This window comes from Perca flavescens, chromosome 12 (assembly GCF_004354835.1).
Source record: "Perca flavescens isolate YP-PL-M2 chromosome 12, PFLA_1.0, whole genome shotgun sequence".
Taxonomy (NCBI): domain Eukaryota; kingdom Metazoa; phylum Chordata; class Actinopteri; order Perciformes; family Percidae; genus Perca; species Perca flavescens.
In genome coordinates, this window is record NC_041342.1 from 15,495,106 (window position 1) to 15,516,522 (window position 21,417).

Consider the following 21,417-nt stretch of genomic DNA (forward strand, 5'->3'; position numbering starts at 1 on the left):
CCCAAATTTAATGGCGTTATAGTGTCAGATTTAAATCCTAACACGACCAACTCTAATCGTACAACAGTCTTGATTACGTGAACGCTCGCAAGTCAAAACATTGAAGGCTTTCCCAGGTTTTATTACTTCTTATGTCATTAAGTACATTAATATGCTTGAAACATAAGAAACTTTTTCAGTATTTTAATTTGGCATTAATAAATATGAAATAAACATGTTTCAAAGAAAGTTATCAAAACAAATATAAAAATATAAGATGCAGTGACGGCTTGTTCAACAGATGCAGATGTAGAGACATCTTAAAGGAGGCAGACCACCACCAACCAGATATTCCATTTCAACAGCTGTTTCCTGTTTCATGTCGGTTAGCATGTTGGTATTGTCATCTTACATCCATTACCATCCTGCCTGGAAAAAAAAAAATGCTAAAAACAATGCAGTAATTGTCTTTATGTACCCCCAAATAAATTTACCAAAAAATCCATTAAACATTTTACCATAAGCAACCCAACCATGACAAATTACAGCTACTTGTGAAACGATCATCCCCTCTTTCACTTAATTTGTGAAATGTTCAGTAAAAAACAGTCCATTCTGCTTAGTTTAACATGAAAAGCCTTTTTTTTTCTCCACTGTTTTAAGAATGAAATGCTAACAAAATGTCCACAAAAAAGGGGAGTCACTGCATTCAGTCCAACTATAGATATTTCTCTTCTTTTCAAACTGTCCAGTGGAATTAACGGTCATTCACATTTGCCCTAGTGAAGACAAACCTGAGAACACCTCAGAGGTTGGTTTTTTTTTTCCTCCCAATAAAATCCTTCAGTAGTCGTCCTTCAGTCGTATGACTTGGCATTTATTTCCAGAAGAGGATGTTCCAGAAAAGCAGCCAGCAAGGATAGACCAGCAAGGCTATGAGCGGGTAAACCAGAGAGCCGTACAGGGAATGGTCCAGGATGCCCTGCGAGATGACCGATAGGAAGAGCATCCAACCGTCAATGAAGCTGACCGGCATTTCCTGCAGCTCTTGGAAGAAAAAGACAGAAAAGAGGAGTGTGCAGGCTGGGCTGAGGATGACCAGGATAAAGGCTGATAGAACCCTAAGGGGAGAAGAAGAGAAAAGTAAGGTTTTACTTCTATTTGACTAACACGTGGCAGTACAGAGCTAAGACCAAAAGACATTGTGCGGGTGTTTTACTTTGGTACGTGGGGCGTGACGAAGGCAGCCACGGGCACCAGGGTGAGAGCCAGGATGAAGCCCAGGGAGAAGTTGATGAGGGCGGTGCAACCCAGCAGCACAGCCAGGTACAGCACAGCCACCAGCTTCAGCACTTTCCAGCCCTGCTCCGTGCCCTCCCCTGACAGGAGCCTTCGACAAACAGCATGAAAACAACATCAGCATCATTCTCAACCGGCTCACTTCTTTTTGGTCTCGGCTAACTAACGTGCACATTATGGTAACTTTCAGCTCGTTGACAGAAGAACTATGGGCTCGATAAGATTTTGAGCTTGTGGCATGATGTTCAGGAATAACTTTACAGCCTGAGGTTGTCTATCACATTTTATAATCCTGTGAAAAAAAAATACTTCTGCAAGAGAAATTCGAATTTGTAAATATGTAAAAAGATTGAGTAAAAAAAAAAAAGTGAATAAAATGTGTTCACAAAGTATATCAACAATGAGGTCACACACTCAGGGCCACGAATTGTACATGTGTGAGTACTTCACTGACTCAAAGTGCTGTTTTTTCAGATTCCTCAATGTTAATATAATTGGTGCATTCATATTTCATGTAAACATTTGGGTGATATAATCTGGGAAATTAAGGAAATGAGAGCTTTTGTACATTACACTCTGCTACTGTAGCTACCTGTGTGTGTTATGAGGCAAAGCCAGGCCTGCTGTGTAAATAGCAATAGCTGTCAGGACCACAGCCTCGGTCTCCGACACCGGGAAGTGTTCCACAGCCACCTCCTGAAAACCGATGGGCAGCATGTACAGAGCCACTCCAGTCAGATGGCTGATCACCAGAGGAGTCAGCACTGACAGCACTCCTGGACTGGACATCTGAGAGGAAGCAGATTTGATTACAGTGCTGATTTAATAGACTCAAAATGAGTAGTTTACATTTCTGACCCGTTTGTCGTATTGGGTGACTGACCTGCTCGGTGTCAGCGACTCCATCTTCTGTTCTTGGTGGTGGAGTCGCAAGTTGAACCCACAGGTCTAAGGCCTGTATCATAGTCAAGGACAAATCTAACAATCAAGCACATATCAATAACTATATATAATCAATAACCTGGGCTGCAATCAGGGTAAGGTCTACAGGCTTGCCGTGCGTTATTCATTTGCTTTTCTCTGTCATATTTTAAAATGACATCAAACTTAAGTAAAATGATTGAGAAAGGATACACGAAGCAGCAGGATGACGGCGAGGAGGCCGAAGGCTGGCATGTAGTAACCAATGGAGACAAAGTGAGAGAGGGACGGCATGAGGTAGAAGAAGTAGGACTGGTGTAGGCGCTCTAGGAGGTTATTCAGCTTACGATACATTCCCTCTAGAAGCCTAGAGGATATTCAGTAAGACACAATAAAACCAGTAATTAGGGTGAAGGTGAGATCTACAAAAAAAAAGGGCACATATAAACTTAAATACAAAGACTTGCTCTGACCTTCCAATGGTGGTGGTGTCAGTCTTGTACTGACGGAAACTGTTGATTCCCTTGATGGTGGCAGCCTCAATGTGGTATCGCAGGAAAAGGCCATGATCCCCCCAGGGCCGCCCACTGGCCTGCTTCATTACCATCAGCATCATGGTCTGGACTGAGTGGCTGTAGCCAGACACACTGTCCCAGTCATTCCTCTGCAGCTATAAAAAAATAAAATAAACTTTGTGTTATCTAACCATTCTGCTCACCAAACACAGAAAATGTGTTGGTTTCTATTGCATCTCATCACAAGCCTTCACCTTGCCCTGGATGGTGCAAAGGACTCCGATCTTCTGACAGAAGGCATAGAAGAGGTTGGCTAAATCCAGGTTGGGGAGCTGGCCGTTGAGGCCTTCCAGTACCAGGTCCAAACTGGTGATGACATCGCTGCTGAGCTCCAGGGACAGAGCTGCCTGAATCGAACCACCGCGACCTTGAAGTGGAGACCAGTCCATACCTAGATGCACCATTACAGAAGACACGTCAACTGAAAAATGCAGTCATGTATGGGAATGATTCTATAGTTATAAAAGTAATTGTGTGCACATCCCACCTTCTGGCAGGTGCAGGTCAAATGAAAGTACTCAAAAATGAAAAAAATGTAATGTCTGCAACACTGCTTTAAACTCCCATATTTTATATATATATATATATATATATATATATATATATATATATATATATATGTGTATGTATGTATATATATGTGTATGTATGTATATATATGTGTATGTATGTATATATATATGTATATGTATATATATATATATATATATATATATATATATATATATATATATATATATATATAATTATATTCTTTATATAAAACGGGAACTTAAACTTTGTGTTGCCTACAACAACTAGCCTTATGACATTTGGGGCTACAGTAAAAACATTCAGGGCTGAAGCCCTGAACAAATACCTGGTGACGCCGATGGTAATATTGGTGCACAGAGCTACTTAGACTGACCAACACTAGCTGTGTACAGTTGTATTTCAGCAGGCTGTCTGTTTTCGGCACAACACTGACAGTAACGCTATAGGCATAAACTAATCCACTGGCGGCACATGCCACTCACTACAGCTGCATTTGCCGGTGGCTGATGGCATATGCCACTTTTGTACAGTGGAATGAACCGATTTGGCGTAGTGCTGGGCTTTATATCGATATTATATCGATATCGTGATATGAGACTAGATATTGTCTTAGATTTTGGATATTGTGATATGACTTAAGGGTCGTCTTTTACTGGTTTTAAAGGCTGCATTACAGTAAAGTGATGTACTTTTCTGAATTTACCAGACTGTTCTAGCTGTCCTATTATTTGCCTTTTCCCCACTTAGACATTATGTCCACATTACTGATGATTATTTATCTAAAATGCAAGTGGGAAGATATTTTGTTAAAGCACCAATTGTCAAACCTAGAATATCGCCACGATATCAAGATATTTGGTCAAGAATATCGTGATATCAGATTTTCTCCATATCGCCCAGCCCTAATCTGGCGGTACTGGCCGCTCACTACACCGACCAGTCACGGTGGCACTGGTTTGTTATACATCCATGGAATAAACTACTACGGTAGCGAATTAAGCCAACAATAACCATGTTAGCTCTAATACTTAGGGTACATCTGCAAATGCCGCTGTAGTGAGCGGCATGTGCCGCCAGGGGATCGGCATATGCCTATGTACCACAGTGGCTGACCATCAGCCACTTTTCGATCTCGGCGTCACTCTACTTCCAAGGGTATTTGTTGATGTGTTTTGTAACTATGTGATTACCTGTAGTGTTTGTGTGGTGGTAGCCCTCCAGCCAGGCTTGCATACCAATCAGATCATGCTCATTCACAAGGAAGATGATGTCCTTGGCCCAGTAAACCTGGTCTATTGAGAAACACAGTAGTCATTAAAACAAGAAATGAATGGCATTCAAATGTTGGAGCGAGATTTGGGTGCTGTACTCACTCCTGAAGTACTGTGCCAAGCCAAGTAGCAGCCCCACTGCCTGGTTGTTGTTATCGCCTGGGGTGCAGGGGGCACTCAGCACCAGGGCTTCAGTCCGCGGAGCTCTCGGGGCCCGGAGGATCCCATATACATTTGTGCCTTTTACCAGCTGAAAGGATAGAGTAAGAGAGGGGGAGGAGGATAGAAATAAATATTAAAATAAGTCAGTCTTGCTCGTATTTCAGTTCCCAATGTGAGCAAAAATGTGTCCTTAATACTTCCATCACAAACTTACATATCTCTCTTTGTTTTCATCCGGGAAGGGCAGCGTGCGAGAGAACCTCTGGGCAAACACCTCCAGCCCTCGAGCCTGCATGGTCTTCACCAGCCAGTCCACTGGCATCCCACTGCAGAGAAATACAACTGTTAACATTAGACTGGTGGAATAAGGGAAAATATTAATGGACTTATATAGAGGCTTATGTCAACAAACACGTTACGAAACTTTTAAAAACCTATCAAACTGTGAAGACTCACACGTGAAGATTAATAGTATATAAATAGTGTGACTGCTCAGAGTTGTTAAAGCAGCAAAGCTGGCTGTTTATAATGCCTCACCATTTGGCACAAATCAGTGCAGACCCTCCATGCTCTTGAAATAATGTCATAATGTCCAAATCTGTGACAAACTTTTTCACACCAAGTCGGATCATGTTTGTGTTTCTTACCCTGCTTTCTTCTTATGAGCTGAAAACTCTCTGCCCGTGGCCAGCGCCCTCTCCCCTGCTGGGAAGCGCTCCTCCACCATGGTAGACCCCATGGCATTCTCTGACATGTATGTCCGCAGAGTGAAAGGCTCAAATGCTAACCCCATGAACCAGGCCACACCAGCCATGTAGCAGACCACACTACGATGGATGGAATTAAAAGACTTAAATCATTAAAGTTATAAGCACATGTGCACATTGGCATTTGATTTATAACTTAGGCACATTCATTTTTCAATGACTGAACACTTACCAGATTGGGGCATTGAGGCGGGTTAGCAGGCTGATCAAAGCCCGTCTCCTGTTTGGGTCAGACAGCAGTCCCATGTTGTTGTCCGTTGTAACGTAAAGCTTGGATACACTGGAACCTGAAGGCAACACACGCACGGCAACGCTGACGTTATCTACCAACTACACACTTGAATTCGTGATGAAAGATCAATTAATTAGACAGACAGCCACAAAAATAGCTATAATGTTTTGTTCTGTATCTGACGGTCCAATATGTATATGCAAGTAATTATATGTGTTTCCATACAGTTCGAGCTGAGAAATCGTTTTTCTCCCTCCCATTGTAGTTGGCTCTATTGACAGCTATGGTTAGCTTGTAGCTAGCTAGCTGGCCGGCTTCGGGAGATGGTAAACATTTAAACTGTTCCTCTGCAAAGGTGATTATTAACAGTTACGTGGTTAATCTTTTAAATATTTCCCATAATATGAATAAAGACATACCCGTTTCCAGTGTCACATCAACCTGCAAAGGTGGGGCTTGATCAACCGCTGCTAAATGCTTTCAATTTCCTTGTTCCTGCGGTAACATTATGCGGCGGACTGACTTCCGGTCAAAAACATTTTATTTTATTAATACAAAATAAAATATTTAAACCCACCGAATAAAAAACAAATTACATCATAAAATAAGAATGAAAATAAAAGGAAGGAAATTCCTACTCCCAATTTAAAATTAAATTATCCCAGATACAAATCATTTTTAGTAAGGTTATATTGCCCTTCCACAGCCATTAAAAATGGCCATAAACCATTTGGTTTATATGTGTATTAAATGCCAAATTCGTACAGTATATATTTTATATACACATTTCAGATTTTCAGTTTGCATTTCCAAAATTAATTCTTAACGTTATGGATATATCCACTTTATTAGTTTACAAACAATGCTGATGTACACAAATATTTAACCGTCTCTAAAACATGAATAACTCCATATTTTTTGTTGTAGTCCTATTTGTAGGTTTTTTTTTATAGTGGCTAGTGGCTACCATTATGTTTGCATTAAGGTTGAGGATTGTATCTTTTAATTAATACTTAAATGCAACACCACACAAATGAACAAGCAACACACAAATAATGCAGAGTTGACATATTTATAGCTTCAACACACATATACTGAACAAAAGTATAATTGCCATGAATACTTGAAAAAAAAAAAAAACATTCACTCCCAAGACTCTCCCATCATTTCTCTCCATTCCAGTCTGCAACCAAAACTAGTCTAGATGTTCACCCCTCCTCCCGGCATCACTCTCCAGAGAGCACAGAAACTTCTTGGAGATGTTGTCGCACCACTTCATCCAGCACCTTGCTCACTCCTTTACAAGCTGTCATGGCAGCTTCGATCAGAGACTCTAAGTGATCCTGATGTAGTCTGGCGTCCATCTGCAGCAGAGCGATCTGTCCGCCCCGGGGCAGCAGTGCTAAGGCCAGAGAACTTACTCCTCCACTTTCCTCTGCATAGCAAAGGTCAGCGAGGGGCGTCTCATCCACAAACCCGACCGTGCAGGCACACACGTAGTCCCGCATGGGGATGCCAGCATCAATCACCGCCAGAGTGGCAGCATTTACACACACACTGTAGTTACCTCCGTCTGACTGCAGAATCTGTTTGGAAAGAATTATTAATTATTATAATAATTATTCTAACTATTTGTATTGTTCCCAAGATGGGGATCCCAACACTATAAATCTGCAGCACCTTCATTGTTTAAAAGGTCCCATGACATGCTGCTTTTTGGATGCTTTTATATAGGCCTTAGTGGTCCCCTAATACTGTATCTGAAGTCTCTTTCCCGAAATTCAGCCTTGGTGACGAATTACAGCCACTAGAGCCAGTCCCACAATAAGCTTTCCTTAGTATGTGCCATTTCTGTAGCTTTAAATGCTATTGAGGCGGAGCAAGGTGGAGGGTGGGGGTGTGGCCTTGACCAACTGCCACTTTGCTTGTTTGAAAGCCATGATGTCTCTCTCTCTCATGGGTGGGCCACATTTTCTGGGCGGGCAAAGCAGAGAAAGGGGAGGTAACCTTGCTCCTTATGACCTCATAAGATCGGCCCATCTGAGCTTTCATTTTCTCAAAGGCAGAGCAGGATACCCAGGGCTCGGTTTATACCTATCGCCATTTCTAGCCACTGGGGGACCATAGGCAGGCTGGGGGAACGCATGTTAATGTTAAGAAACCTCATAAAGTGAAATGTTCATGCCATGGGACCTTTAACATTTACCTTGACATAGATGTCTATTTGAGAGCGTGGGTATAGCTGGGTCATCACAGCAGCTTCAAACGTCTGCTTGAGGTGGAGGCTCATCTCAGTTGACTTGCGGTCTCCGTGTGGCCTCCTCTTCCTCTCTGCTGTGCTGAATGTGGCCATGCTGTACTGACAGTTGATAACAGCTCGATCATGACGAATTCGGCTGCGTGCACCTCGTATCTAGGGGTGACAATCAAACAAATAATCTCTATTTTCATTTAGTTTGCAGTGGTGTTGAACGAGACTCCTTTATATTGAGAGGTGTTTCTATTGTGTTGCCCATCCTATTTACAAACATGGGTTATTATAATCACATTTTAATATATTGCAGTCTATGTATCAAAAATATTTGTATCAATATTGTGATACTGATTTGAACTAACCATGTAATTACTATACATCACACATTACTAGATTAGGCTGTTAGACAAATAAGCAGTTAAGATTAATTTTGGCATTCATTTGGGCTATGACAACTTATGATGGGCATTTTGGGAATGATTGTTCATGTTCAAAACATACTGGACGCTCCAAGACAAAAGCAATGACAATAACCTGCTGTTTTGAATGGCATTTTCTTCGGACACATGCAAATAACAAATTTACTTCGAACACATTTACCGTATATTTACCCACTTCGGGCTAATGAAGACTGCCCAGCTTTACCGCTATTATAAATGCTTACTTAACGTTAACCTACCCAGTACCCACCCCTCCATCCCTTTGCTAAGTTACTTACTTCGTGCGGACCATAAACCACAGCCAGAGCTTTCGTGTTTCCCTGCTCTAAATACGCAGAGCCGTCCGCCTGAGCGAACACACCCATTCGGGCCTGAACCTTCCGCAGCTCGGTGGCTTTTCTTCCATCTAAACGGTATCCCTGGTCAGACAACAGTTCCAGGCCCGCCATGTTTCCGCAAACTTCGAATGAACAGCAACGCTACGACCCACGTGTCTGCCGCTCTACTACATTACCCATACACCCACTCACTTGGAGGACTACGGCAAAACAAAAAGCCCAAAAATACCAAGTTTGGATTATTAATTACGAATGGGAAGGCAGTTTTGCCAAGTATAGTCATATTCATTCAGTTAACTCCATATATATAAGACGTAACTTATATTTAAGTCCCTTTTTATTGCCTAAAAGACAATGTTTCTTTGTTTATTTAAATTTGGTCCTCTGGTGTACATTAGTTGGATCTCTTTTACTTTTCTTAATGTTAATTAATCCTCTTTTTATATTTAACTTTTCATTTACTTTTAACTGTCACACCTTTGACACTTTAATTTTATAATTCTTTTTAAGTTTCATGCTACCTGTATGAATGTGCATGTCTTCTGTTTCTGCAAAAAATCCACATAAATAAACATAAAATGTGCAACCAAGATTTCAAAATCATACAATTACTTTTTTTTATAACATACTATACTATGACATGTACAAGTGTTGCTAGTGAACAGAATGGCACAATAGTCGGTTTCACAATGTATGAAGAGTTACACATCAACACTTTTAAAAATAAAATTTATTAGCATCTCTAATGTGTATAAATAAAAACATATATGAAACAATGTATATACGTATGATGTAATGAGTTTAACAATAACAGGGTTAGATGTGATATTAAGGAGCAGCCTTTATTTAGCCAGTGTATTGTGAGGAAAACATTACCTTGAAATCAAGCCTTCAAATATGCATACCTATAAGTTGCAAATCTACATTCTTTGATAAGAATGAAACAAAAATCTGTTCGGGGGTGTTAACAGGGAGAATACGGTAAATATGTCTACCATAGCTTTGCATTCCTGTTTCTTAAAATTTTTAAACATAATTGATTTAATACATTACAAATTTATTTTAGGTTTCACTGACAATGTTGAGGCACAGTGCCACAACACTATTCACACTGACCTTCTCAACTTAACATTACACTCAATAAAAATCCTAAAAAGGATTTCACTTTCACCATTTACTGAAGTCACATTGTTCCACAGACTCATAACAAAAGGGTCTTAATAGGCAGATAATATGACTATAATGTTTGACACAGTGATAAAAGAATAGCTAGATACCAAATGACAAATTTTACATGTAACAAACAGATCCAAAAGGATCAAACAAACAACTTGATTTGCATTTGACTAATGTATATAACAAGGTTTGTCATTTTCCGCAATGGCTTGCGGTGCCTGGGTCAGAATGCCAAGAAGACAGTGAATGGATGCTTCTGTGGGGGTATGAGGACTTGGCTCTCTAAGCAAAAAGCAAAGAAAGGACAGGACTTCTCTTCTTGTGTCACCCAACGTTTTCTATTTGGTCATGCTTTCAACACAACATGTTCAAATGTCTTACAAAACTGACAGATATGCACATAGGACGAATGCTACCTCGGAAAGCTGGCCAGAATTTTACACTAGCCAATGTGATGTGGACTTGTAACAGACCATTAAATATACACCGCTGATGACTGGAGGGAATAGCCATAGACAAGTCAGTTACAATGTGTGGACTATTATTGGCCATTGTCTGAGTTTTTCCTCATAAATTGAAAAATATCACATTTTAAAAGGGGATAACATCCAAGACTATCTGCTTCAAAATTAAAAAAAAAATTAAAATAAACGGTGGGTAGGTACAAAAAAGGAAAAAGAAAAACGTGGTCTGTCTGCTTTAATACGCAGGTGTACGTGACAGTGAGAGGTTATCGGCACCCAAGGATCATGTCGACCTCATTCCGCCTTATGGAATGAAGGGACTATGAAGAAGATCTGAAAAACGATGGTCTCTGCTCCATCCCAAGTCTTTAGAAGAGTGCAAAGATCCCCTTATTTCCCTGATATATCCATGTTCTTGCATCCTAAAACTCTGCAAACTCCTTCGCACATTTTTCTGTTAAAGAAACACGGATTTCCTCCTCCTCGTAGTCGTCGAAGTTGCTGGTGTCCCCTGGGCCTCTGCACTTTGGTATGAACGGGGCTTCCACCTGCAAGAACAAAACCAATACATATTTTAATAGGCAGGAACACCCATGGCAGAGAAAGGAGAGCAATTATTTCTCTACTGAAGGACAGACTGTCAGAAACTTGCCTTCCAGCAAAGTACCTTACAGTGTCAAACTGGCATGAATGAATGATGCTAAAGTACACCAAATTAAAGCTTAAAGGGGTCAGTATTCTTTAAACAAAGCTCTCGGGAAATAGTCAGTGTGTGAAACCCTCTCCCTCCACACCTTTCCGACGTCAGGATTGGGGGGCCGGGTTCAACTATTTTTGTAACTTTCCTAAACCCACAATCAGAGACACTTCATGCAATATGCAGGATTTGAACTTCTCTCTCAAGCCTTCTTTTCATTCACACAGCTACCTTCCTTTGTGTGTACAAACAAGTGCTTTTCATCCCACCTTCAAGTGTTGCCATAAAAACCAGCTATAAAAACACTTAGAAACTAGTTCATCTGAAGCATACCCCAGTTTAAAAAAAATAAAAAATAAGGTACATAATGTCATGGAGTTTGTTTTGCATATGCCAGTCAACCTTGACATGAAGGAGCACCTTTACTGACTATGTTTTTTACCAGCTGTTCAGCCATACATTAAAATTGCACTTTTTGCAGATAATTCCTGATAACATATTTCTACATTCACATATACATACTCCTTGTTAATAGGTTGTGATTGCTTGACATTTAAATCGATTAAAAACCAGGCGAGTATATGAAAAAGCATATGGCATGCCACAAACATACGGTCAGTGGTGATTTCTATAGGAGGCCAAAGGAAGCCTGGCCTCCCCAGAATGTATTCTCCACTGTAACACAAGACCTAAAGTCCCGTGGAGAGCTATAGGACAGGGTCACTGAGCATTTCACCACAACACAGGATCGGAGAATGTCCTTCCTCTACAAGTAGGTGTATGTATGTATGTATGTATGTATGTACACACACACACACACACACACACACACACACACACACACACACACACACACACACACACACACACACACACACACACACACACACACACACACACACACACACACACACACACACACACACGGCTACTCTGTCCCAGTCTCCCTCTCACGTCAGCACCGCGTACAGTGACATGGTTTTGTTGATAATGTAGGTTGATGTCTGTAAGATCATTTTTGTCTTGGTTTTATGATCCATCTAATGTTAACTGTTATTTTGCAAACAGTTCTTGACATTGTTTTATGTATATTCTGCGGAGCATAATCACTTAAGGCCTTTTTATAGTTGTGCGTCGGCTCCACGCAGAGCTCTCGCTGTAGCCTTAAAAAGTGGCCTGATATTTATACTTGTGCGCTGGTGTGTGCGTCGAGCCGCATGTGTGTGTGTGTGTGGGTAGTGTGTGGTAGAGAGAAGTGAGAGAGTGCCGGCGATTTCATTTCGGAGCGCGGAGCGAGTAGCGACTCTAGAGTCATAGTAGAGAGACAAAGTGTCTCCTCTGTGCTTTCTGACCACAGTGGGAAATATGTAGCAGGAAAAGTTAATCCTCTCCTTGATTTCATGTTATTTATGGAGAAGGAGAACCAAGAAATGAGTCGGGAGAAATGCTACGGTACAAAGGCACGGCATAGACGCAGAGGGGTCTGCGTCTACGCCGGACCCTGCGCCGTCGATTCGATGCACAACTATAAAGAGGCCTTTAGGCTAGTTGTCTTAATTACCACACAGAAATGGCATTCTCTCTTATAATGCAGTCCGTAGTTTGTGTACTAGTGCCACCTACTGGGCTATTCAAAGTCTACTGTAATGCTTTAGCAACATAATATCCAAATAATTGTGATATTTACACCCAATATGGTGTGTCTGACCTTCAGCTATGTGTTTATTCTTTAGACGACAAGAAGAAACTCAGAGGCAGTGTTGTTTCTTGCTGATTGCAGTTATATTGTTGGAGATGTCCCATAGGGGTATGCACATAATTCCTCGGTTTCTATGTGTGGTTGTACAGTATTTGGAGAGCAAAAATAAATTGCACCTTGTGTTGTTTTGTAGTCCACATAAGTCTTAAATGCTATTGATACCCGACAAATGGGATATATATATTTTTTTAAGATTATTTTTGGGCATTTCAGGCCTTTACTTTCATAGGACAGATTGAGACGTGAAAGGGGAGAGAGAGGGGAAATGACATGAAGCAAAGTGCCGCAGGTCAGAGTCGAACCTGCAGCCGCTGCGTATGTATATGGGCACCTGCTCCACCAGGTGAGCCACCCAGGCGCCCACCGATATCTCCACTTAATCTTATATCTAACCACGCAGCGCTACTGCATACAGTAAGTCTTCAGTGTACCGTTTCTGCAAACGTTGTCAGTTCACCTTCCTTAACTCTGTATTTATATAAACATCTAGTGTGTTTGGCTGTCAGAGAAATGACAATAAAGGTGGAAAAATACAGAAAGATATGACTTTGGCTGGGATTAAAAAACGTGCATGGATGGGTTTGTGTCGAGGCCGAGCCACTTGAACCTAAAGTCCTTTGCAAAGTTCAGGACAATGAAATGTTTTAAAAACTAGGACTAACTCAAAGTGAGCCATCATTAACCCTGAAAATGTATGTTTTAATATATATTAACTTAATTTAATGTAGAGATGATTACAGAGATGGGCATTATAATCATTATTTTTTTTGCAGTTGACTAAAAATAATTCAATTACAATCTGATCACTTAATCGGTACAGCTGTTTAAGTAAGTGTTATATTTTATTATCTTGCTCCAGCAGATCAGACTGTGGTTGTACTGGGCAGCTTCCAGGTATGAATGTGGAACTGTGTGAATGTGATCAGGGCGTTCCTGCAAAAGAGAGGCTGCCTCTCAGTGAACCGTCCATGAATAAATAAAACGTTAAAAAAAAAAAAATCTTTCTTTCATTAAGAAAATGTATTATATGGAAAATGATTGTATTCTATAATTTTCGTAATTTGAATCTCTTCGAGTTGTGGACTGCTGGACGAACAAAACAAGAAAGGACGTCACATTGTTCTTATAGACTAAAAAGTTATCAATAATGAAAATAAAAAATAGTTGTTGCTAAAGACAAAAAAATTTAGTTTGCCTATTGCAAAAAAAAACTACAGCAGGAACATATCACAGCAGGAAGGGTCAGATTTATGGATACATTTGACAAGAAAAAGCCAGTCTAAAGTTTTATAAAACCGTGGTATGGTGGTATAATGACAAGGTTAAACAGAATCAACAGATCAATAAGATTCAAGCCTGAGCTAAATATCTACTTTGATTAATCGAAGAACAACATTATCATTGTCATCCTGCAAAATGGCATGTGGCACAGATAGCTCACAGCCAGCAGTGGAGCTGAAATAGCAGTGACTGGCCAGTTTTGAAATCACTGCTGAAAGAAATACTCCATAGTCCATAAAGCTGCAAATAATGACCATCACACAGAACTGATGAACAGTCCTCAGATAACTTTCTAGAAACAAAATAAAATAAAATAATCATACAGTTGGAGCATCACAGTTGGGAAATTTACAATGAACAAAAAAATAAAAAAATCGATATTAACAAATCAGTATCTAATTATCTTGTTTTATATTTTATATTTATAGGAACAGTGTTTGGTGTCACTCAGAAAAATGTATATGGAGTCTTGCCTTTCTCTCGTAGATTGCGATCCAGTCTGTTGTAGCAAACCATTTGTGGCCCTTGATGTCGTTGACTCCGTTCTTCAGGTTGCCGTAACGTTTGGTCAGATCCACCTGCAGCAGGTTTCTCAACAGGTCCTTCAGGTCGGAGCTGAAGTGGGATGGGAATCGTACCTAGAAAGAAGAAGAAATACATATATACACATATACACACACATATACATACATATATATATATATATATACATATACATATATATATATATATATATATATATATATATATATATATATATATATATATATATATATATATACACACACACACACACACATATATATATATACATATATACATAAAAAAATAACAGTAACGTTCTACGTGCACACCTATACCTAATTTATTCTCAAACTACAGGTAGGAAGCACATTCCAGATTAAAGGACTTTATTTATAAATATCCTGCTCACCTTCCCAGACACGATCTTCTCATAGATCTGAATGGGTTGATCTGCAAAGAATGGAGGATAGCCAGCTGCCATTTCATAGATGAGGACTCCAAGGGCCCACCAGTCCACAGCTTTGTTATAGCCCTAAAAGGATATAAGACAGATACCGCTGTAACTGATGTATAACTTCATTGTTAAGACATCTTTTGAAATTTGAGAATGGACTTCCAAATGCTTCCTACATTCCCAACTGGCTAACATTGAGCAAGGGAGCAATTTTACTATGATATACAACATTAAAAAAAAAAAAACACAACCTGCAAGCCTAAATGTCTTCTTACGACCCATGTACTAAAATGAAAAAGCCACATTTCCATGGTCTGCAATATATTACATTCATGGTATATTGGTCTGTACTAATTTACTTTTTGTAGTACACTTTTTCTCAGCCTTTTTTTTTCTCATCTATTATGGCTAGTGATTTTCTGTTTTGCACAATCCAGATAAAGGGTTTTCTTGCCAGTAGAGAGAGCTGTAACCAGAGTGTATAGCAAGTTGGTTTTTTTCAGCTGATGAACAGTGAGATTTGTACCCCTTGCTGCATTACATTGATGCTCTACTGAGGCAACTGACAGTGCAAAAATAATTGGCATCTCTTCTTCTTGTAGAGTGGATTTTGTCCTGTCAGCAGGCATGGAAGAGAGTTTTGAAAAAAGCCTGACTTTTAATAATGACACTTGAAGCGTGACATCTTTTCTGCTTTGCACTGGAAAACTGAAACATTACGAAAATATGGTCCATGTTTAACCACTCATCTAGAGGAAAAATATTACACAACAAAACAACAATATACTCCCAAAAATGCGTGTGAACATTGTGACATTCTTGTATTCAAAATATCCGTCAATCTATCTGTTCAGACATTTAAAAAAAAACTCCATACTTTGCTGAGAATGATTTCTGGCGCCAGGTACTCCGGTGTCCCACACAACGTCCAGGTCCTGCCTTTTACCCGCTTGGCAAATCCAAAGTCTGTCACCTTTAAAGGAGCATATATGTAGTAATACATGGGCAAAGTGTGGACTTATAAGACAAAATAAGCATTACATATTCATTTGTTGTAGCTCACCTGAATGTAGCCGTGGTGGTCAATGAGAAGGTTCTCAGGTTTCAGATCTCTGTATATGAGATCTAGTGAATGGAGGTACTCAAATGTCAGCACTATCTGAGCGGCATAAAAACGTGCATGTGGTTCACTGTAGAAGAGGAGGAAAGCAGTGTGGTCACTTCTTAGTAGCAATCTCAAGAACTAATCAATGTATGTTATGACCCACAGCAGAAAATAAAAGATGAAATCAAAAAGGTGAATTCAATAGTGAAACACTGTGTGTACATGTATGAGTTGACGGTATAAAACTCACCTGAACCTTCCAATTCGTCTTAGGTGTGAGAACATCTCTCCACCTGGAACATACTCCATCACCATGTACAAATTGGAGTTGTCCTAAGAAAAGTGAAAAGACACTTATACCATGCTCCAAAACTGAATGAAGGAATTTCAGTCACTTAATATAAAAAAAAAAAAAAAAAAAAAAAAAAAAGACTTAAAAACCACCTTACCTTAAACGCATACTCAAGTTTGACGAGAAAAGGAAAGCTCACTGCCTGTAATATCCTCTTTTCATTTAGTGTGTGTTCTATTTGCTTGAGTTTCACCACCTGACAGATAAAAAGAGATAAGATGACCTTGTTGGACAAATCTTACATATACTAGCAACAGAGATAGCAGGCACTGGAAGGAAGGCAGCTTTTATTTTAATTGTGTCACCTAGTAACCAACAAGAACAAGTCTTTTTTTTTTTTTTTTTTAGGTTGATAACAAGGTATTTTTGTTAAGTGTTACTGCTCATGTTAACACTATTATTTATTGGAAAATGTTCCTTGAGGCTTGACACATGCTTTCACTGACCTTCTGCTTGTCCAGTATTTTCATGGCAAAGTATTGCTCTGTTCCTTTGTGTTTCACCAGCATGACTCTTCCAAATGAGCCGGTACCCAGGGTCTTTAATCTTTCAAAGTCATCTAGGCACGTTGTGCTCTGTGAAAAAGCAACGTGTTAGCCTGTTTTCTGGAAGCAGCTATCAAAAATATTGAGCAAAAGTATTAAATCATTCTTACCTGTGGTGGGCATTCCCATTTCCGTAAGAAATCTTCTTTGGCTTTGGCTAGAAACTCTTTCACTAAAAGAAAGAGCACAGACAGATACAGTTAGCGTATAGCTCTTGTCAGGTGAAACAAACTGGATTGTTGGCATAAACAAACATTTGGGTTTTAGATTAAAAGACCAAATGCTTTCGTACTAGAAGGGGAAAGGAAGAAATGTGGGAAATTGAAACGAAACTGTACATCAATGGAGAAGAAGATGGGCAAAGCCAACTCTCATCTGGATATACATTAAATGGGATACTAAAAACATACTTTGCTTTAAAGAGAAGTCAAAACACAAGACAACAACATCCAAGACAGGCAGACTAGTGATGCATGCCAAGATACTCAGTATACTCGTTTCTGTTATTTAGTAGCCTTTTTCAAAAAAGGAGGGGGGGGACACAACACTCAGAATTACAGGGGCAGTTTGTCTGAGCATCATGTGCATCACTTGATACAGTTTGGGAGAAGGCTATTAAACACAGCATAAAAATGGTAAGCAAAGACAAACCAATGTATGGGAAATCCAGATTGAGAGAATGCGGATAACAAAAACACTGACTTATTATCAAAGCACACAATAAAAGAAAGCACATCTAGCAAGTATTCACAATGAGACCAATGCCATTCTGGTCATCTTTTGGAGGAATGAGCATACCAAAAGTCTCTATTGATCACCAAGGTTTTGCAGGAACAATCACCCACATGGATGGTATGATACAGAAGAGAAGACAGAGAAAAATATAGAGTTCATGTACATAACAACAAGTATAAGACATCAACAAACATGAAGCATATGTAGTGAATAAAAGTGACAGGAATGAAAACAGATTTGGCATTCCCCTGAGGAATTTATAAGGAACCTGACTGTCTACTGTGGTATTTGAAGAACAGGTGTACCAAAATGCCATGTAGCAAAAATGCAGTGGTGCTTATTAAGTCAGATTGACAAGATAACAAACCTGCTTTATACTACAAAGCTTTAGAGGTTTCTGAAGCCTATAATGAGGGCATTTATTCCTGCACCTTAATCTGACAATGTCCCTCCTTAAAACAGCACTGAGATTATGATGAATGATTTCAGAAAAATAGAGCTAAAACAACTAAGTGAAAACATAACTAAACATGGTATCTCACGTGTAATCAAAACGATTAATCAAGAAAATAACCTGCAGATTTATGAAAAAAAAAAAAATAACCACGATGACTTAATATCCCACATCCAATCACAGATACTCTAAACAGTTTAAAAACACGGTCTTTTTATAAATGCACAAACATCTCCAACATTCTGTACCTAGAGGGACAAACCAAATGTTCCAAAGCCTGCACAGTTGGCCAACCTTTGCTGACAGCAATGCCAAAATCCAGACAAGCATAACATAGTTTACTTATGTCGGCCTGTTCTGTTACACTGCAGAGTGAAACACAATACATGGGCACAGTGAAATAAAATAGGTGTCATGGGATAGCAGTTGTTTATTCTCCCTGTGCAAGCGTGAATACCTTGGTGCTGTTCTAACTGTTCCAGCTAATGGCTGCTATATACAGTAAACACAGGTACTCTAATCTAGTGTATAAACAGCCCTGTAGGTTACCAGGTCTTGTCAAAGCAGCTACACCTGAGACAAATCTGCAGCTCAGGGCACAGTGTCAGCTTAAACAGGTTTAACAGTTCACCCAAGTGCAGGATCTATGGATCATAGTAACACTCAAAAGAAATGCTTGGCGGTATGGGAACTAATGCTGATCATCTCCGTCTGCCTCTGGCTGGCACTGTTCACTGTGCCTGCCCGTCTCAACAGGTCAATAAATCTCAGAGGAAGGTATTCACTGCATCATAAAGTGACACTACTTTAAACAAACTAAGCACGTAACTGAACACAGTTCTCTTTTTAAGATTATAAAAATGCATTTAAGTAGTTGACTGCTCCAGTGCATAATAGTGACTAATACCAGGCCATCAAATGCAATGAATTCTGCAAAAAAAATAAAAAATAAACAGATGTTATGTTATGTTTACAGACTGGTATAGGGAAACATTTGTGATTTATCACACAGGATGCTCAATGGTGACCAGCTGCACACACGAGCGCAAAGTAACAATGGCCTAGGCATAGTTACGTCAAACCTTTCAAAGCTTGTAATACCCCTTATCTGACGAAGGTCTGATGACAAGCTGCTCCAGTCAATGACGAGCTGAATTAGAGAAGTGAGCCTTGATGGACCTCTACCATGGCTCTAAATAAACGCAAGTGCCACAGTGTAAGCGTGTTTGTCCGAGTGCGTGTGCATACGCTGGGAAGACAGTAGTAGGTCCCAGTTTTATGAATGGAAAGAGGGCATTTGTCATTTCTTCACCATATTTGGTCAGGGTGCTGTACAGAGTGAAAGCTTTGTTTATGTAGCCAAGAATAAAATGTGGCAGAGAAGCCCGAGGCAGAACCAGTCCCACACTTCCTTCAAGTCAAATGTATTTTTTTTTTTTTTTTTTTAAATTACAATTACTCATGGGTTTGGAGTTTATTGCTACAGATTTGACATGATCAGTGCAAAGTTTCTGTCTGATAGTATACAGCCTTTTTTTGCTGACCGAGGCTGCAGCTAAACATACAGTGAGACCCACATCCCGATTGTTATTCACATAAGTTAAGGATAACACCACAGGGGAGATGATAAAGTGATGCTAGCTTGGAGACGTTTAGTAATAAGGCTTTAGATAGTGAAGCCACACGTTACGGCTAACTGTGTTTAGGGTATGTGTAGGCCTGAACAGCTACCACCATCAAGAGGCAATGAGATGACAGGGGCCTTCTGAGGGCTAATCCCCACCATCATAGCTAAAGTTAGCAGGCTAGCTGGTCACCAAGCGTGATGCTTCTTGTGCTCCAGTTGGCATTCATACAGCCTTTTAATGCGTGAAATTATCAATAAGAGGGATTTATCGATAAGCATTGCTTTCACGGCTCGGTAACAGGCTTTTAATAGGCTGTTAACACTGTCAGTGCTCCCCCTTCCCCACCCCCTTGCAGCCAAGAAAAACAACAACATCCACAGGGTCTTCTTGGTACTTGCTAACTTAGCAGAGTCATTTAACTAATTTTACGTTCAAAAACACACGAACAATTTCCTGCATGGTAATTTATCGTCAACTAAAAGGCGAGTGTTTGCAGCGCTGGTGGGATAACAGTGCGGGAGATGACGGACGCACGGCCCTCCCCTGCTTTAACGTTACTGTACGACTGTTAAAGTGTTAGAACAGGTTAGCTACCTACTTTTAGGAGGTTGGATAAGCGTCAAACGCCTAAATGCATCATAAAACACCGCTGTGGCCAAACTACAGCTCGGACTCACCGCTCTCTAGCTCGTTGCCCTTCTTAGCGGTGGCAGCGTTCCCCATGGTGTGGAAGACACGTCGGTCGCTCCGACTGAAAGGAGATGGCGGTGACTAGCTCACGTTAACCTTCCTACAGCTGGTATTCCCGAGCTTCTTAAAAATAGGTAAAACCCAAACCGATATGAATATTTAGTCGGTTCAAACGTAGGGAAATGCAGTCCAGTATCCCTTCCAGCGACCCCCCTCACTCTCCCTCTGTCGCTCCCTCTCCTTCTTCGCTGGGAAAGATTTCCGCGCTGCTAGTTCAGTAGTGTCTGTATGGTTGACGTGAAGCTAGCGGTCACTTCTTTTACGGACTCAACCGCTTGCGCGCCCCAACCCTCAACACTCAACACTCAGCTACATTCACGGTATAGTGAGGAGACGGATTGGTCAGAGATGTCTGTGTCAAGATACCAAACTTGTCTTGCTTCCGCGGTTTTGCAGCATCACGATTGCATTCACAGATATGGGATGACAGCTGAGTACAAGTTTCCGTGACTTTAGAGGCTAAAAAACAACTTAAGCCGGCAAAAATGTGTCTTCTTTGTTTGATTTGTATGTTGTTATTATCCAGCTGTTACAGCTGCATCTTCAGGACGGTTTATATGGCGCAAATACTGTTGCAAGAATGATCTAATATTTTAGTATGGCAATGGCAGTCATGTCGTTTTTAAGTGTTCTTATGAACTTTAATCTCAAGACAAATAGATTTTTATTAGCTGCACACATGCTATGATTCTGTGCATTAGCCTACAGTTCATGCATTTA

General features: G+C 40.1%; 3 protein-coding genes across 3 annotated transcripts; all 3 read right to left on the minus strand.

The window, feature by feature from the left end:
- Window positions 1-377: 377 nt before the first annotated feature.
- On the minus strand, window positions 378-6,251 carry gpaa1 (glycosylphosphatidylinositol anchor attachment 1). Its single transcript, XM_028593910.1, has 13 exons — window positions 6,160-6,251; window positions 5,681-5,795; window positions 5,389-5,568; window positions 4,956-5,067; window positions 4,682-4,829; window positions 4,499-4,600; window positions 2,969-3,165; window positions 2,673-2,869; window positions 2,413-2,566; window positions 2,162-2,233; window positions 1,871-2,067; window positions 1,199-1,369; window positions 378-1,100 (listed from the first exon to the last, which is right to left on the minus strand). The coding sequence occupies exons 2-13, from the start codon at window positions 5,752-5,754 to the stop codon at window positions 857-859; spliced, it is 1,848 nt and encodes a 615-aa protein (XP_028449711.1). The 5' UTR covers window positions 5,755-5,795; window positions 6,160-6,251; the 3' UTR covers window positions 378-856.
- A 542-nt stretch (window positions 6,252-6,793) lies between these two features.
- exosc4 (exosome component 4) lies at window positions 6,794-8,964 on the minus strand. Its single transcript, XM_028593892.1, has 3 exons — window positions 8,713-8,964; window positions 7,947-8,153; window positions 6,794-7,326 (listed from the first exon to the last, which is right to left on the minus strand). Exons 1-3 carry the CDS (start codon window positions 8,881-8,883, stop codon window positions 6,967-6,969), a joined length of 738 nt encoding a protein of 245 aa, XP_028449693.1. The 5' UTR covers window positions 8,884-8,964; the 3' UTR covers window positions 6,794-6,966.
- A 631-nt stretch (window positions 8,965-9,595) lies between these two features.
- prkacbb (protein kinase, cAMP-dependent, catalytic, beta b) lies at window positions 9,596-20,977 on the minus strand. Its single transcript, XM_028593536.1, has 10 exons — window positions 20,625-20,977; window positions 17,241-17,302; window positions 17,032-17,160; window positions 16,683-16,781; window positions 16,484-16,566; window positions 16,192-16,318; window positions 16,006-16,101; window positions 15,084-15,206; window positions 14,623-14,787; window positions 9,596-10,960 (listed from the first exon to the last, which is right to left on the minus strand). The coding sequence occupies exons 1-10, from the start codon at window positions 20,668-20,670 to the stop codon at window positions 10,835-10,837; spliced, it is 1,056 nt and encodes a 351-aa protein (XP_028449337.1). The 5' UTR covers window positions 20,671-20,977; the 3' UTR covers window positions 9,596-10,834.
- Window positions 20,978-21,417: the final 440 nt, after the last annotated feature.